The sequence below is a fragment of the Corvus hawaiiensis genome, chromosome 6 (assembly GCF_020740725.1).
Source record: "Corvus hawaiiensis isolate bCorHaw1 chromosome 6, bCorHaw1.pri.cur, whole genome shotgun sequence".
In the NCBI taxonomy this organism is placed as follows: domain Eukaryota; kingdom Metazoa; phylum Chordata; class Aves; order Passeriformes; family Corvidae; genus Corvus; species Corvus hawaiiensis.
Window position 1 is genome coordinate 10309102 of NC_063218.1, and position 18073 is coordinate 10327174.

At 46.2% G+C, this 18073-nt stretch overlaps 1 protein-coding gene across 1 annotated transcript; it reads right to left on the minus strand.

Moving 5' to 3' along the window:
* Window positions 1-254: 254 nt before the first annotated feature.
* Window positions 255-18073, minus strand: LOC125327939 (tumor necrosis factor alpha-induced protein 2-like). Its single transcript, XM_048308016.1, has 12 exons — window positions 17977-18073; window positions 11880-12231; window positions 9561-10188; window positions 8170-8284; window positions 6825-6950; window positions 5995-6095; window positions 5807-5905; window positions 5495-5618; window positions 4376-4498; window positions 3341-3496; window positions 2152-2273; window positions 255-1735 (listed from the first exon to the last, which is right to left on the minus strand). The coding sequence occupies exons 2-12, from the start codon at window positions 12217-12219 to the stop codon at window positions 1594-1596; spliced, it is 2076 nt and encodes a 691-aa protein (XP_048163973.1). The 5' UTR covers window positions 12220-12231; window positions 17977-18073; the 3' UTR covers window positions 255-1593.

Here is an 18073-nt window from a genome sequence, read left to right on the forward strand (position 1 = left end):
GACTTGCTGGCAGAGGACTCCTGTGAGTGTGTGCCACTGGCTCACTGCTAGTGAGCAGCCCACTGTGCTCAGTGAATGTCTTACAGGGCAGCAGCAATGCTTTTCCAGCCTGTCTGTAGTCCAGCCTTGGAACCAGTGGGTGATATTCACCAAAGCAGGCTGGGAGAAGTGGAAGGATTGACCCTTTGAAGGAGGACACAGATGTGGCAACACAGTAAACAACAGCCAGAGATGGAATAAATGAGTCACTTTGCTAGCATATTTGAACACTGTTTATTATAAACATTGCAAATTAGTATCTCTAACTGAGAAAAAATAAAACTGGATGCAAAAATACACCGGTGGTATACTGCATATACATATAAATACATTATGTAGTTTGCACAGTCATCAGGTGTCTTCCTTCCGGACTGACTTTCCACAGACTGATACCAAAGTTGAAATAGAGGAAAACAGAAGGGAAAGGTCTCCAAATATACACAGGGCTGTTTTGGTAAGTGATTAAGTTCCCAAAAAAACTGGGCTGTAAGAAACAAAACACAGTTTCACAAGAGACCCATTTGTGTTTTCACATAGTATCTACCTCACAGCAAGAGGGGAAAGAGCGAGCAAGAGAACAGTGACACATACAGGGTGCTCAGTACATACTGATGACATTGGAGACCAGATCTACACCCCATTCAAAGCCTGTGTTGTTAATGGGGTCTGCAAAAGTCCTCTCCTTGAAAAGGAGGGCTTCAGTAATATCCAAAGTGCTTCACTAGATGCTGGCTTAGCCCACACAACACATTGCAATAGATAGCTCGCTCTTAGCCTCTGGTAGCAGGGGTCCCTCTGTGCAGATGCACGGGATGGGGTCACTGCAGAGGGGCTGGCTGCCAGGGCCCAGGTGCTCCCACCTCACAGAGGTGAAGGAAACACACGCTCTCTAGGGCCAGTTCTCCATCAGAAACCCCAAGGCCCTGGGCAGCCCCTCTGCTCTGGGTCAGAGCCTGCAGCTGCTCCAAGGGGGCTGGCAGGAGGCCCACCACAGCTGAGCTGCAGCTTCTCCTCACCACAAACCTTGTGCCTCCTCCCACCAGCCTAACACAGCTGCCCTGCCCAGCTCCGAGAAAGGCAGGCAGATCACAACCATGCTCACATGGGACTTTTCCAACATCTCTGAATTTTGGTTTCAGTTTTTGTTTCCCTTTATTTCCTTAGAAGACAAAAAGCTACACAGGTGGTACCTGCTTGGTCTGGGCTGGCAGATGTGGTCTTTGAGGCACCCTGAGAGGTAGGTGGAGCTCAGAGCACCAAGGCAGTGTCCAGGCAGAGAACATGGTGGCACCAAGGAGACCTTGGGGGGAATCCATGACCGGTGTGAGGAGCAGCCCTGGTCTTTGAGGGCACTGCAGCTCCCATGGGTGCACCCTGTGCCCAGCCCCACAGAGAGGACAATGATTCCCATGGAGATGCTGAGCACCAGACTGGGACAAAGCACTTTCCATACGAAAAGGTGGCAGTGTGTGCCGTGCATCGCTCCAGGGGATGGTCTCCATCTCCAGCTCACCCTACAGTCCAGCACAGGGTGGTGCCAAGGGATGCCTTGGTCTAGGACACGTTTATGTTGGAGAAGAGCGGGGCCCTGGGCTGTGTGGATGCGGTGCTGTCTGCCAAGTAGCCCAGGATGCTTTTGAGTTCACTGCGTGACAAATTGGCTTTGATGTGCAGGAAGGCTTCCAGGTGCCTTTTACTGAGGAAGAGAAATGGGCAGATGTTATTTCCTCCCACACACCTCCATGTGCCAAGGTCAATGCACCAGGATGTGGCCCCCTCCCTATGGCGTGCGCTGACGCCCCTGTGGGTGCCAGCTCAGCATCTGGCAGTCCTCCACAAGACCCTACACTGCCCTGGGATGTTTGGGGTAGGGAAGGGAATCTCCAAGGTAAAGGAGAAAATCAGGCCAGAATTTGGAATGTATCAATAAGCTTTTATTCATATCTCCTTGGCTTTCTGATAGCACTGGGATTGTCACAGCCTGGCAGGCAGACCCCACCCAGGTTTATAGACTCAGGCTATACGGACCTCGCCTACATTCATATTTGACTGATTCCTGGCTCAATTAAAATTTCATATGAGCATTAGCAAATCTGTTTCAGCATCTCTTACCGGATATCTGGGTATGAAGTGGCGAGTGTTGCAACTTCAATTTTAATAGCACCTAAATCCTGAAGTCGGATTATTTCGGCCAGTTTAGGGAGTGCTGAATTCAGCCACGTAGCTTGAGAGCCCTGTGAAAAGAGAAAGTGGTTAGCAGGACATCATGGGGGTGCAAACCTCCCCCCACCCCAGGAGCTGGCTCCTGAGGCTGTTTCCTGGAGAGGGGAAAGGACACATCAGTGATTTTAGGTGCCTCATTGTTTTCAGTGACGTTTCTGCCTGAGGCAGCCTTGGAAAAATTGGATTAGCTTTTTGATGGTTTTTAATCCTTTTACACAAATGGTGTACAGTTTGCCATAAGACTGAGACTTCCACATCCACCTCAGCAGATTCTCTCTGCTCATTTCCCTTTCCTTGGGTTTCTGTACTGCCTGGTGTGTGTACAAGGTCTGATGGACCAGGTAAATCACTGCCATGTGCTGCTCTGCTCCAGCTCCAAACACAGCCCTGCCTTTAGCATCTCCAGGTATTGCCAGAATCGGGTAGAAGCCTCAGCTGGAACTTTTTCCTTGCCATTGGAATTCCCAAGGTGCAGCTGCCTGACCTCCCACCCACACTGTGTGAAACTCAGGCTTGTTCCTGCTCCAGTCAAACGTGCATGGGGTGGTGGAGGACAGGTTTTGGCTTAGCTGTTAGCTTTTTTTGCAGGCAAAATTAGAGGCATGGGAGGAGGGAGATGATCTCAAAGGACAGAGAGGGGTGGTCCAGCTGTGGCTCTCATGGAGGAATTCCTTGCATACCACAGACCCCACACTGCCTGCTTTAGCACCTGGCTGACCTAAAAGCTGCAGTGTGAGGGAAATCAAGGGTGAGAGGAAACCCAGACTTCATGGAAGCTGTACTGAAACTGGAAAAGGCTATCTAAGTCTTCTGACCCTATTAATATAAACCTTCAAAAGGAAACTGCCTGTGGGACAAAGGAGGATGAAATCATGTGTCTTCAAGCAGGGAGGGGCAGGTTGCTGACAGGAGAGCCTTTCTGCCTACAGGGACTTAGAGACCTCTTTCTGCCTAAGGTCCTGCCTTCCAGGAAATTAAGCTGAGTTGAAAAGGTTAACAAGAGTTCCCAGAATTATCTTCCTGTTTTTCAGTGTGTCTGTGCCCTGTGCTGACATGTTCGCGGCAAGCACTCACGTACATTACTGGTGCAGAAGGCTTCTAAGTCAGCAGCATTCTTGGAGATGTGTTGGGCCAGAGTTTGCTGCTGTGCTGGAGTTTTCAGGCTGACCTTCCTCTTCAGCAGCCTCACGATGTACTCTTTAACCAAACGGGCGTGGATCTTCTCAACAATAGCCTGTTGGGAAGGAGAGGAGGGAATCATCATCCATCTCTCTTTTGCTTGGGGACACAACAAACCATGTGTGCAGATGGAGGAAAAAACCATCCTGGGTGCTGTGAGACATGCCCCACCAATGCCTGCTGCTGATTACACAGCAGAACAGCCCTGGTTGCCAGCTTCCCAAGACTGGTTACTCCACATCCTGGATGCTGAGAATTCCTTTGTGCTCTAATAAGTATGGGAATTTCCAAATGTTGTTTCCTTCTGGGAAGTGTTTAAAGCGCAGAAAAGATTTTCATGTGTTAGAGGAGTAACAGTATTCCAGAGAAACAGGAATTCATGCTGCCCTTCCTGTTCTTCTCTCTAACACACAAAACATCATCATTTGTCTCAGCTACTAAAAAGACAAAGGCAGGAAATCAAATACTGTTTTATGATATTTCATATATACTCCAGCACCAGTGAAGACATGGTTCTGGCTCAGTTCTCTGGGATTTATTCCAGTTGCATCCACCTCCTCCAGTCCCTAGGGCAATCAAAGGAGCAATGAGACTGAACCATGCAACTGTGTCTGTTTCAAGATTGCTAAACCAAATCTGTAAATAAAGCCATGTGTTGGGTGGTCTCTAAAGCACTTTCTCTACATCAGGGGTGGTTTGCTCTGCAAACAGTGCAGCAGAGCTGCAGGAGTCTGCTTCTGTCAGAGAAGGGTGAGATTTATGTGCTTAATCTGAGTAAACTGCATGCTGATGGAAACCCTGTCTGAGAGGCTTCCTGATGCTGGGCCAGCTCACCAGCTCAACAGAGGTCAAAGCAACTCAAGCCATCGAGGATCAGAGCTGAAAATGCAGCCTCAGCATCTCAGAATCCCTCCAATATTTCTCTCGGACTTACATGGTAAAATGGGTCCTTTAAGGTCTGGAAGTCTGAAATATGTTTGCTGGTGGTTTTAATGATCTCATTCATAATTTCATTGCTGGAGTCCCACTTATTCTCTGTAAACTTCTTGTACATTGGCTGAAAAAAAGGGAAAATCTGCTAAGCTACTTCAAACAAATTCTATGCACATGTATATTTGTCATTTCTACATGTAGAGTATCCTATGTAGTGAGAGCATGGCATGTAGTACTGTGCAGGGATGTGTGGTGATGCCTTACACAGACAGGGGAACAAGGGGCTGTGTCCCCTTCATGGTTCCTCACGGTGGAGAAGACCAAGGACTTGAAAGGTTCAAATTTGAGATGTTTTTATTATTTCTGCGTTTTTCTTTCCTCACTGTCTTGTCTGATTAGAGAATTATGGAACCATCAGGGGAAAAAAATGAGTCATTATAAGATGTTTTCAATCATAATTTTTCTCAGCCACAGTAAATAAATATGAAAATGAAAAAAAATCCCACCCTTGTTCTCTCATGCCTTCCAAAAAGCTCAACAGAGAAAGCAGGAGAGATTGTAGCTGAACATTCCTGACTCCTACGCTTCCTTCTCCTCCACCAAAATTGCTTAATTTAAAAAGACTGTGTTATATATATAAACAACAAAAAAAAAACAAACCCAAAAAAAAAAACCCCACAAAAAACCCCCCCAAAAAAAAAAAAAGGAAGCCAAAAGTGCAAAAATGCCCTTCAGGTCACCTTTACGAAGCCAAAAGCTGCGTAATTGCAGTTTATGCCATTAGTGATGGCTTCCTACAGTGTGGAGAGTAAACAGCTGCAGGTTGAAACTCTCCCTGCTGCAGCCATTGTCTCAGATGCCATCAGCAGGTTTTATGTTCACCTGCAGACTCATGCCTATGTCACTGCACCCATTTTGCCTGCAGGCTTGAGGAACTGCTCAAGGAGAGCTTAGTGGGAGTTTTCTGGCAGCAGCGTGGGTTAGGACCGATCCTGTGACCTGGCCCCTTCTGAACTTGGCTGATTTGAATCAGAGCAGTAGATAGCACTGCAGGCAACATGCCCTGCCCTGTCATCAGCTGAACCATGGGGCAGGAGGGTGTGGGGCACAGATATGGTACCTTCAGCTGGCCAAAGAGCTGTTGAAGCAGCACATCAAAGCCACTGTTTTCAATATCAGTGAGAGTGCTGAGGATATCGGCTTTACTGTCGTCCTTTTCTGCCGTGTATTTCTCCGTGTATTCTCTGCAAGGAAAAATCAGCCAGGTCAGAATAGTCTATCCTCAGAGGAGAGAGAGAGAAATCTAGAGGTCTCCAACCCTTTTGCAGGCAGATGGACCTACCTCTGCTCATTCTGGAGCACCTCCCCTCTATTACACTATTATACCTTGCCTCCAGAGAAAGGAACAAAACCTTTTCTTTTGGACCCTTACCTAAAATTCCAGCAGTTGTTAATATTTGCAATCAGTATAGGCTTGTAGTATGTGTGCTTCTTGCTTTTCTCCTTGAAGTCTTCAAAGGCATCCCTGTAGCTGGAGGGGAGACAGGAAGAGGAGAGGTGGGTGAGTGGTTGTCCAGGCGCTGTGCCAGCCCCGCTGCCCACAGCCCCTCACCACCTCACCTCCTCAGGAAGGCTGGCAGCTCCTTCAGCAGCCGACGGGACAGCTCCTCACCCATGGCTTTGCTGATGTCCTCAGCTCGCTTCTGGCCACTGTAGATACTCTAACAAACAAGCGAGAAAATTTTAAATGTCACCTGCTCCAAAAGGGTCAGGTTCACTGGATGACGAGGCTGCAGATCCTTTACTGAGGTAACTGCACTCAGCTCTCCCACATCTCCCCCTGCAACTGAACCAGGAACCATACAAAGCACCTCTACTTATTTGGTAGGTTCAAAAGAAGCATGAAGAAAATCTAGAAAACAGCTGAGAAAGTAGGCAATTTGACACTTGGTTTTGTCTCTTTTTTCCTTTTTTCTTTTTTTTGGAATGTCATTAGATTGCATTTAAATAAACAATCTAATCACAACAACCTCAACATATGAGAGGTTTATTTTTTAAAAATAAACTCCACTAATCCTCTGCAGCCAGAGGAGAGAGAGAGCTAAATGTGGAAAGGGGCAGCTCTGCCCTGGGAGGAAGAAACAGACTCCCCATTTCTCAATCAAATGAGTCTGTCTCCTGTCTCTCTGCTGCTGGGGATGCAGAAGAGACTGCACAGGGAGAATGAAGGCAGTTTTCTTTCTCACTTTGCTTATAGAGGTTTGCCTCCATCACATGGTACAGCAGGCCCAAGACAGACCATGGTTTTGGGCCTCCCTGTACCACCCACCTCTGCTACCATTCTACACAAGTGACTCAGCCTTTTTCTCTTCTGCATTGACCACTCTTGGTCTCAAATCCTAAGTAGGTAAAGGATGCAACTGTTTATTTTTAACATAGCTCTGTATTACCTGGATAACAAATATTCCCAGTAGCTCACTCTGAAAATGCCCATTTAGCTTCTCTGGTTCCTTGTCTTCTTTCCATCTTTGGATTTCTTTATCTAAACATCTGCTCAGCGAAGTTTTGACAATAACCTTTAGGGATGGAAGAGCAACAGCATTTAGCACAACATGGATGCAACAGCTCCTGCCTTATGCAGGTTTTATTTGCCCCCCTCCCCCCTTTTGTCTGGCTCAGCAGACTTTTTCCTCAGTCCTGGCTGGGAAATAAAGGCGCCTTGTGAGGAGATTCTTGACCCACAACTTCACAACAACAAGGACAACCCCCTCACGATATCCACCTATGCAATAGTGAGTTGAGTATTTCAAGGTGGGAATGAAGATCCCATCACACCACCACATCAGGGGGATCAGGAGGGCAGGGAAGGGAGCAATGAGTAGGAAGATTGCAGCAGCTAAATGTGCCAGAGTCCAAATTCTCCCCACCACACACTGCATGTGTGTCACACTCAGAGCTACCTGGTTTTGCAATGCTTTTTCATGAGCACTTCTGACGCCACACAAGCATTTGGGAAACAAAAAGCTCTGAGGTTTTCTCTGCTCCGACCCCTCTGTGCTGCAGTGAGGCTTTGGAAATGGTCTGTGCAGTGGCTGGCATGTATTGCTGATCCCCCAGAGCCCCATTCATGTGCTTTGCAGACCTCACACCACCTCTCCCATATGCAAACCATCACAGACTACATCTAAACTTGGAACTTATCTTCTCATTTTCTGGGAATTCCAGCCCCAAATGCCAAAAGCACTACGCTATGGGAGTACTGTAAAAATTGCTTGTTTCCATTAAGGGAAGAGCAATACAAAAACCAGAGCAACTTTTATTTTCTGCAGACCAGGCGATTCTCCATCAAAGAAACAGATTTTTCAAGACCAAATCTCCATGCTTTGTGCTCACCCAAGGTCTGGCACCTCTGCAGAGACCAAGAGTAATCCAAGATCCAAGAGATTCCTGTGAGAGGGACCATAAATCCCTCTGGAGATTTATCAGACAACTGGAAAGTTTCCCGTAAAGATCTGTTGTTGGGTTTTCCCCCGCTCCTACCACACGGTTTACAAGAACAGAGCAGTTCTTTTCTCATGGCTCCCAGGGCAAAGCAGAAGTTTGCTCTGCAAGTCCCATCTAGCAGAAAGGTGACCTGTTCCCCAAAAACAAACAAAAGCTTTTGCTTCTCCCTGGAAGGGTGTGTAGGGTGTGTGGCTCACTGGTGAAGTGTGTGTGCAGGACAAGTCACAGCTTCTCTGAGAAGTCATGTGGGAGCACTGAAGGGAAGAAGAGGAGTGACTGAACCTTTCTTACCTCTTCACTGTCAAGGTATTTCTTTTCAAGCTCTTTGCTCAGACTTGATGGCAAAAGGCTTCCAAGCTTAACTTTATCCAACTCCATGGCTAAAGCATGATCTTTTCTCATTTCTCTGGAATGAGAAAAGCCAAACAATTGTATTTTCCAAGGGCAGTGTAATTCAAGACAGCTGTTGATGCAAATCACTAACACTTTTTGAGGATATCAGTGAAAAAACAGATGGAAATGTACATTGTCCTTAGTCCAGGCAGGACTTGGAGAAGCTGAATGAGTATGTGCCACTTGTGAGGGTGGGACCACAAGCAACCCTGGGAATTGAGTCATGGTCTGTCAAACTCCTGAGTACCAGCCACTGTGCTCTGGTGGGGATGGGAGACCTGAGGCAAGCAGGAGGGTCTAGCACCTGGACATGACCTCTCTCCATCAATACAGAGAGGTGAGCAGATGAAAAGCTGGTGTTTGATGGCTGGGAGCTGGTCCCTCAGCAGACACCCGGACATGGCCTCTGGAAACACTCTCAAGGCAGCTGTTGTCCTGGCCAACACTGTCCCCAATGCCAGGCTGAGCCCTGCTCCTCACAACTGCTGATTTCCAAACACAGGCTGGTTCAGGCCTGAATATCCTGACCTACAGCATAACATGGGCTGTGGAAAACTTCCGGGATCAACACTGAATCATTATACTCATCAGTGAAACACGATAAGGAAAAAGTAGAGGTGAAAGTTGAATAGAAATAGAACAGAATAGAAAAGACATTGCTGGTGTCTTTACTGGTTTCCACCTAAGAAGTGAGACCCCTCAATTATCCACCCAGTACTTTCAGCCAAAACAAGCAATATTTTCAGTTCTATAACATACAGGGTTTGGGGGGACCCTTGGCTGATGATGTCCTCTCCCAGGGGCACACCCCTAGCTCTCCTAAAGGTGAGGAAAACATAGACTGTGGGTAGCACCTAAGCAACATCCTCCATGCCCAGGATAATTGCATCTCAGGTTGTCCTATTTATTGTCTACCCTCTGGTACAAAGGGCTGAAATTTCCAAATTTTCCAAGAGTGAGCCCAGGTCTGCAACTGGAATAGATATCAAGGCAATGAACCTGACCACTTTACCCCACAAATGAAGCCCTAAACATCTGTGTGTCTGTTGCCCAGAAGACAGAATGGTGGGAACAGCCCTTTATTTACAGACAAGCAGCCTTGAGTGTGTCCCTTCTGGCTGTCCCAGCCAGGAGTGTAAATCAGAACATCATCAGTAACACCAGAACTTAGCCAGGTGCTGGACTGCATCACAGCGATACCAATCCATAAATCAAGCAAATGCCTGGGTTTGCAGCCAATGAGCCTGTGTTGATTGCCAGAGGTAAACATGTATAAAAGCCTCACTTACTTTGGATAAAAGTTGTGCACCCATGAGAGAAGAAGGTAAATATCTTTGTCTTCCAGATGAGACTCAGCATTTTTCTTTGCCTGGGAGGCAAAATAATTGTGGTAGAGTTCTGCGTATATGCTGAACACATTAAACTCAGGAGGATAAAGCTGTTTAATAGACTTGGCAACCACTGTCAAATCTTCTTTCATTGTCTTTCCCATGTGCAGGAGGTTCTGGCCAACTGCAGAGAGGTTCTCAGTTCTAAGAGTATGGCTTGTGTCTTTCATTCGAGCCTCTACTGACTCCTTTACTGCGGCCATCCAAAGCTCCTTCCATTTTCTAGGTCTAAATTGCATATTTTGGTCAGGTGGATTCTCTGACATGTAATTCTGATCTTCCTTCTCCTGCTCTTTCAGAGCCTCCACTGCCTGCTGCAGCAGGTCCGGGTTTGTTTTCGCAAGCAGCACAGAATCTTTCAGGATGCTGAAGACTTTGTGCTTCAGAACTTCATAGACAGACTCGATGTCTTTCTGGCTGGTGTTCAGGTCCTCCTCACTTTTGCTAGACAGGCTCTTCTCCAGGACAATCAGATGTTGAATGGCATCACAAAGCTTTTGCTCTCCAAGGAGATCCATGACTTGTTTGACTGGTGAAAAAAGAACAGCCTTTCTTTAACCAAGAATGAAGATCTAGATTTCTGTTTTATGCAAAATGATGGCTCTGGAATATTTTTTAAAAGTGCTTATATTTCCAAAAGGCTAGCTCTTGGGCTCCTTCACCATTCAGAAAATCTGTTTATTTAAAGATCAGATTATTTCTAGCTTGCCTTTAACTGGGGCAATGAAAATTTGAACACCCATCACCAGTGTGTTGCATATGGACAGTTATATTTTTTTCCAAAATTCATGAGCCACCTATAATTTTTTCCAAAACTTAGCCTTGTGGAGATAACTAGTTAGTTAGTTATTGCTCATACCCCTTCCCATTAATATGATCTCAAGCCAGAAGCATGGCTTTAGAAATAATGTAGATGGAAAAATGTAACTAAATAAGATGTGCTAAAGGAAATACCACATGGATTTTCCAGAAATAGATTTGGCACAACCTGACCTGTGAAATTGTTTGGGAGGACACATTTAGCAGGCAAGATAAATACAACTGAACTACCTTATCTGATAGTTCTGGTTCTTACAGCCAGTTACATGAGCCAGTGCAACATGGGAAATTATTAGTTAAAATGGAGAAGTTATATCCCGAAATAAGATTTGTTAGGTGTGTAATGTTTGCATGGAGGAGCTGGGGTGGAGAAAGCTTACATTATTCATGAAACTCATCTTATTTTACAGTCTCATATGTCCTTAGAGATTGTGGCACAAAAGCTGGGAGTGCCCTATTGGCATCTGCTGATTGCACAAATTCAGAGACATTATCAAAATGGAGGGCTTGGTGTATTTTACAGGAACAATAGCACAACTTGAATAGTAAATGGGCTGAAATTTAATGGCACAAAACACGAGATACAAATTCAATAGAACAAAAGTTACTTAGCAACGAATAGGAATTTCTGCTTCAAGCTGGATGTGAATCAGCTTGAGATGGGGGAGGAAGAGAGACGCCTGGAGAATAAGTAAATCCTTACTGGGAGGTGATGGTGAACATATCAGTTATGACCCCAGGATGCACTCAGCGAGGAATATCCAGCTGAGGTAGGAAAATGGGAATATATTGTACCACACATTGGTGGCATCTCATCTGGAATATTTTCTGCAATTCTGGTTGCTTTAAAATATCTGGCTGCTTAAAAAAACCCAAAAAACATTGGGGATGGGGCAATGCAGTGGTAAGAACAAAAGTACAAAAGGCCTGTTTTTAGCAGCAAATTCAAGGCCAAGAAGGTAAACCACCAGTTACGGAAAACATTTGACACATGGAGAAAAAGATGCCAATTAGACAGGTAAGGGCTTGTCTGGAATTGAAATAATTTGTACTGAAACAATGAGACTTTGTAGGAGGAGATGGAGGAAGAGAGCTGAGAGAAACCTTGGTTTCTCACCCACCCACAGTTCTCTGTGCCCTCATGAGAGGTAGAAATAAGTTTTGTTTTGGACAGAAAACCTGCAAACTGACAGTACCTCAAGGACTGTGCCCTTGGTACCAAAGGACTAGGATTTGAGGTCATGTCTCCCTCAGCCCAATTTCCCCCAGGCTTCTTGGAAAAGCCACTTCAATCTATCTGTACCTTTGTTTCTTTAGGGGACAATTCTCCACCTCATACAGCTCCTCTAGAGGTAACTGCGGCCCATGGAAATGGTGCAAGGAGGATGGAGGAGCACTTACCACTGGGTGGCTTGGTCTTTTTAACTTTTTTGAATGCACTTTTAAGCATTCCCTTTATTCCTTTGTTCCCCTTCTCAGGGACGTCCCCAGCAGAGATGAAACTCTCATTGCTCGTGATGGAAGAGGCACGTGAAGCTCTGCAGGCTGCCTCTGGTCTTTCATTCATCTTTTCGTGGTCCCTGGACCAGATCTCATCTGCAGAAGGTTCAGGACAGGCAGGGACTTGCTCAGCTACTGATGCTGAAGTGTTTTCAAATGGTCTTTTTGCATCAATGCAGCCCTCTGATCCACTGCGTATTCCAAAAGGACCACTTTGGAGAAAAGGTAACATTTTCAGCATTTTCCTTCTAGCCTGTAAATTTCATAAAAAAAAAAAAAAGGATCAGATTATAACAGTTAGGAAGGACAATACCATGGAGAAAGTGTGGTGAGGTATATGTGTGGGCAACATGGAGAATGCTACGGGTCTGGTGTGAGCACAGCTCAGGAGAGCTCCTGAGCAACACCATCCCAGGTAATGGAGAAAATGGAAGCAGCTCTCTGTCTAACTTAGACAAAACCAGAGCCATTTTAAATTCAGATGTCCTGATTTGAGCCCTTGAGCTTGTCAGGCTCTCCCATGGGATGCTGTGTGACTATGGACATGAGCATGGATGGTGCAAATGAATGATGTGGGTGGGACAAGTGTCTTGTGCCTATTCAAAGCAACCACAAAACTCTCATACTCTTATATTGCATTGGGATCAATTCCCACCTTCCTCAGGGCCTTTTTTTTCTGATCTGTGCTCAGGGTAAGTGGGAACAAGGCACAAGGATCAGGGTAGTTTAGCCTTGTTTAAACAGACATGATCCTGCCAGAGTCCTGCTTTACCACCAACACTCCTACACTACAAATAATGAACAAAAGAAATTTGTTACTGTTACAACTTCTTTTCAGAATTCATATTTAAAATTACGTTCCTCTATAATTCAATATATTGCTAAATATTTATTTGCATAACTATAACCATTTGTATAATGATTATAATTATGCAATTATTGCAAATAAATAAAGTGACTTATAGTTTCCAATCCCTATTTTAATAACGCTTTATTTAGAGTGACTTTCTAGGATACCAAAGCACATCTGTAGGAAGATCTCTCAGTCAAGTTTTAGTTCACTTGATCTGAGTAATGGCAGAAAAATTAGACTTTAGATAAAGGAAGAATTTGGCTTCAGTTATAAGGCCACAATGTGGTGGTCTCCAAATATCCTTGTGAAGTTTACACTGTTGATGTGTGTCATGATGATACAAAACGTGATACTTATTTCTGGGCACACTGATTGGAAGATTGTGGCTTTCCATTTTAATTGTGTTTCCTCCTGCTGGCTCCTGGCAGCTTGGAGAGCTTTGAAGCATCAAGGTAGTGGTAGCAGCCGAGTGGTACAGAGAGCAGTGAGAGCCTGGCTTTGCTGAGAGCTTTCCTTCTTCCTGCTTTGGATGCCAGGCCATGTTCAGGATTAGCAATGCTACTACTTTTTAAACACAACAAAGATGAAAACTCATTTGGGAAGGAGTTCTGCTTGCATGAGCAAGCAAAGGGGGCCTGAGCACCAGAGCTCAGCTTACAGGAGTTACAGAATAGTCTGAGCTGGAAAGGACCCACAAGGATCACCAGCTCCAGCTCTGAAGTGAATGGCCCATACAGGGACTGAACCCACAACCAAGGCATTGTTAGCACCATACTTGAACCAACTGAGCTAATCCCAGGTTAGCCAACAGCTGTGCCGTGCCTGAATCTGTGCACCTATGTTTGTCCCCAGCACATGTACTGAGGAGGGGAGGGGGAAGGAAACCCCCTGTAGTTCACTCCAGCTACCCTAGTGAGGATGCCCCACTAGAATCCTGAAAGCAGTGGAAAAGAGCTCCTTTTTGTTACATTTCCACTACCAAAAAAAAAAAAAAAAAAAAAAAAAAAAAAATCAAAAAAAAAAAATCAATGCAAAAAAACAACCACAAAACAACCAACCAAGCAAGCAACCAACCAAAATCATGGTAACGGGCATGCCCTGTAAGTCCTATCGACTTTCTTAATTTTTGTAGGGCTCTTTTCCTAACCTGCATTTACCAATACAACACTCTGTTTACATTAATTCTGCCAAATCCCTTCCTTCCTGTTTGTTCAAGCACAGACTCAGACTCAGCTGAGTCCTTTCTCTCTCTCCTATTATTTCAAACAAAGCATTTATTAGGCTTTTTTTGGCTCGTTTGTTTTCTAACCAAACAAAGTACCTCTCCCTTTCCAAAAGCATAAGGTCTTTCATTTTGATGAATGATGATCACAAAGGTGGTCTTCAAACAGCTTTGGTTCTTCTTCAATGCCAAGATGAATGCAATGCATCTTTGAAAAGCATCAAAGTGACACTACCCATACACATAAGGGAATGATTAAGCTGGTTAAAAGCTGTTTTTAACGTCTGTCAGAACTTTTTCCTGGTAGTACTCAAAAAGAGCCAGCCTCAAGCACCTAGGTAAGGCTGTCAATGCAATAGCTGCCAGGCTCTCACATTTGGCCAGCTTGAACTCCTGCCCAGTGATTGTCATGTGCCACTGATGATTGGCCTGTGTATCTGCAGCAGGAAATACCACTAAACCCCAGCTCCCACTTCTGCCTTGAAACGTAGCCCCAGTCTAATTGCAAGGGGTACCAAACACTCCCCATCCATCTCTTCTCTTTATTGTTAGATAGCCAAGCTCTTACTGTAAGAAATGCCTTTAAGAAACTTTCTTATAGAAAAGAATGACGAAACTTTCTGCAAGAAACACTCAGCTAAAAGGAGGTGGTACTGCACCTCCTGCCTCCATCAGCATGTGTTCCTGCCCAATGCAGCAGACAGGACATGCCAGGAGCTTGGCTCTGACTTGGAAGGCCACAGGCTGCTCCTGTATGCCTGTGCTCTTCTAACAAATCAAAGCTTGCTAAAACTCCAGCAGGCTTCTAATTTTTTTAGCAGGAGAAATGCTAAAGCATTTCCCAGGCACAGAACTCCAATTCAAGTCTTGGGAAATGTAATGATTTGAGGTCAAGAGTTGACGTTGTTCCCAACTCAGTATTATTACTAATTTACTGTTACCATCGTCATCCTCATTATTGTTATGTGGCAATGTGGTTTGTGCCAGGGGAGTCTTTAGCTCCAATTATTTTTGACACAGCATATTCAGCTTCTGGTTTCCAACCAGAAGAGCAGCACAGCCCACAGAGCATTGTCTGCCATCCTGTCCAGAGGCTCTACAGCACTGGGACCGTGGTGCTGTGACTTCTGGCGTAGCTGCAGTGGGATACAGTGAGTGCTCTGCTGATCACAGCACCTGCCTCCAAGCTGGAGCTTTTCTGGGGGGGGCAGCAAGGGCAAGGGAAACACTTGGAGCAGAGTCAAGACACAGAAGGACCCAGCTCAGACTCTGGGCACAGTGGCTTCCCATTTTCCCCTTTGCTTCCTCAAAGGAAACAGCTTTCAGGCAGAATGAGCTCATTGGTGAGGGGCAGCTCATGGCGTGCCAGAGAGAACTCAGGGGAAGAGATTTATTAACTACCCCTATTCTGAATGTTTTTGCTGAACTTTTTCTTGACTTCTTTTTCCTGAGCTGCTGCCAGAATTAACAAGCATTTGTTTGGATTTTTGGTCCTCTGCAGCCTGCTGACATCCTAGGTCATGAGGATTTATATCTTGTTTTAGTGGATATCTCCCACTCTCCCACAGCCTCTCACAAATCCAGAGTTATCTAGCAAAGTTCATTCTCTGTATCTGCATCCGCCATGTCTCTCCCCATCCCTACCCTGTGGAAAAGCGTTTATCTCTGCCCACACAAGAAAATTGCACTGGGCCAAGCCATCTCTGAAGCAGTAGAGCAATGCAGACAGTCTGAATTCAGTGTACCTCAGACCATGTGGTGACACCTAAATAAACTGCTAATTCATCAAATCAAAGAGTCCACAGAGATGCCAGACCCAATCTTTGCAAGTTGGGAGCCCTCCTATGAGGTGGGGGTTTTTCCCCCTACAGTTTTTGTTACCTGGGTTAAGTACTGAATGGAGACACCATGAAGCTGGGGACTCCCACTTGGCTCCACCTGGGAAATCACAGTCCGTAGAAGAGCTGGGCCACCCAGAGCCCCACCTTGACCCTTTACTGCGCTGCTCGCATCCATAGTCCTGTCTGCAGACCCCTGCGAGACACCCACCACCCAATGTGGTCCAGCAGCATCCTGATGGTGGCCAAGCTCTGCTCCTAATGGGGAGCTGAGGGAAAACAGAACTTGTCTCCAGTAAAGAAGCCAAGGCAGGAGCAGAACCTCCCCAGAGGACTCAATCAATGTGCCTCAGCATCACCAGGCACCCCTACAGGGCTGGGGGTGATGGGGAACCCAAGGGACTCAGGGGAATGGCAGTGGCAGAGCAGGGAGAGGACTCCTGGGCATCTCACCTGGCATGAGACGGATACTTTAAACCAGCATTAAACCACGTGTAGATAGAGCTGTGCAGTGCATCAGTCATTGCCAAATGAGAATTGGATTTCCCTAAGTTACTGACACACACCTGAAAACCATCCTGTAAAACAGCATCTCCTGTTGTTAGTGAGAATTTTTCAAATAGTGAAAGAGAAAATTATAGATATACACTGTTATTGGGAAAAGGCAGACAGAATGCACTGTAATACCCTCCTTTTTTTCTTCTTGCTTCAAATCTGAGCAGCATAATTCTGAACTGTTGCTGCTGAAAGAAAAACCAGCTGCTGCTGTCTAGAATTTTGTTTTCATAACACAGTTCCAAAGCCAAATCCTCCTTTAAGGCCTGGAGTTTGCAAAGTTCACTGCTAGAGCTAACAGCGACTGAGTAGACAAACAAATTCCCTGGGAGCTTCTCTCGGCACTTTCAAATTCTTTGGCTTTCCAGGCATCTTTTCATAGAGAGGCTGAATGAAACAAACCCAAACCTGAGCTCTCTGCTCCCTTGTGATTTGCTCTATCAGAACTGGAAAGCCTCAAAGTCCCCTGGTGCTTTGGAGAACGAGTTTTTCTTCAGGTTTTCTGCTCTGAACTTGGATGTGATGGCAAGGGACCATGGCTTCTAGATCAGCCATATGCTTTAGTCACAGAAAGTCTCTTCCTTTGCAGCAGCCTCAAAAAGATATCCTACTTTAAACACACCAAGGATCCTAACCTTGGGCTGAAGTTTTCAATTTGTGCTGAGGAGCTGATGCAGTGGATATGGGGCTGCTGCACAAGGATGTAAGGGAATTTCTACAGGTTTTTCAGTGCTCTGGGAAAAAGCAAGTCCTAGGGGCTGTGGGACTTCTCTGACTAGGAAAAATCAGTCACAAAAGGGTGACCATGGCAATGCAGAAATGTGCCAGCTTGGCACAGTGACCCTGACAAGGTGCAAGTCATAGAGGCTGCCTAGGGCCATCCAGGGTCCAGGCTCTGAAATGGTGTTTTTTAAGCACAGCCAAGCTGACTGAATCATAATCCAATTACTTTCCTGTAGTTTGGGAGAAAACCACTTCCTTTGAATAGAGACAAAGAGGAGAGGGCAGAAGTGCCACGCTGGATCTGGAACCCAGTGCCAGATCTGGGTTCAGGATGCTTTGGTGCCCAAGACCTACATCTGGATTTTGGGAAAGATGTTGGAAGGCAGAGGGGAAGGAAGGCGGGAACGGTTTACAGTAATCACTGCTTGAGCCTGTGCCCTGAAATTCTGGGGAAAAGCAGAAGAAATCAGACCCAGCTGTCACAATGGAATTGCCAGGTACATATCCTGGCTGTGCCCGGCCCTGGGGAATGCCTGGAGCTGCTGTCCTTCTGCCAGCAGTCCGATTTATTCCCCATTCTGATAATTACAAGGTGGGGCTGAAACCTGCCCCCCGTATCCGGCAACCCACCCTTCAGCATCTACCACTCATTCCCCACTCTCGGACCCAGCAGAGAGCCCCCGAGCTCACGGCAAGCGAGCCGGGAGCGGGACAGCGGCTCAGGAGAAGCGGGACAGACGCCGGCCCGCCGGGGAAAGGGAAAGACCCGAGCTCCGGGCAGGCGGCACGGAGCACTGACGGACTTACTCTGCGGCGGCTCCGGGCGGCGGGGCTGGATGCGGGGCTGGATGCGGGACAGCGGCACTGGCACCAGCACTGGCACTGTCACAGGCTCTGGGGCCGC

Coding starts and splice junctions, on each gene's coding strand:
- LOC125327939 (XM_048308016.1), bottom strand. CDS start 12,219: ATGCTGAAAATGTTACCTTTTCTCCAAAGTGGTCCTTTTGGAATACGC. Junction 6,096..6,824: donor TGGGAATATTTGTTATCCAG/GTAATACAGAGC, acceptor CTTGTTTGTTAG/AGTATCTACAGTGGCCAGAA. Junction 2,274..3,340: donor AAGCCTTCTGCACCAGTAAT/GTACGTGAGTGC, acceptor CTCTTTTCACAG/GGCTCTCAAGCTACGTGGCT.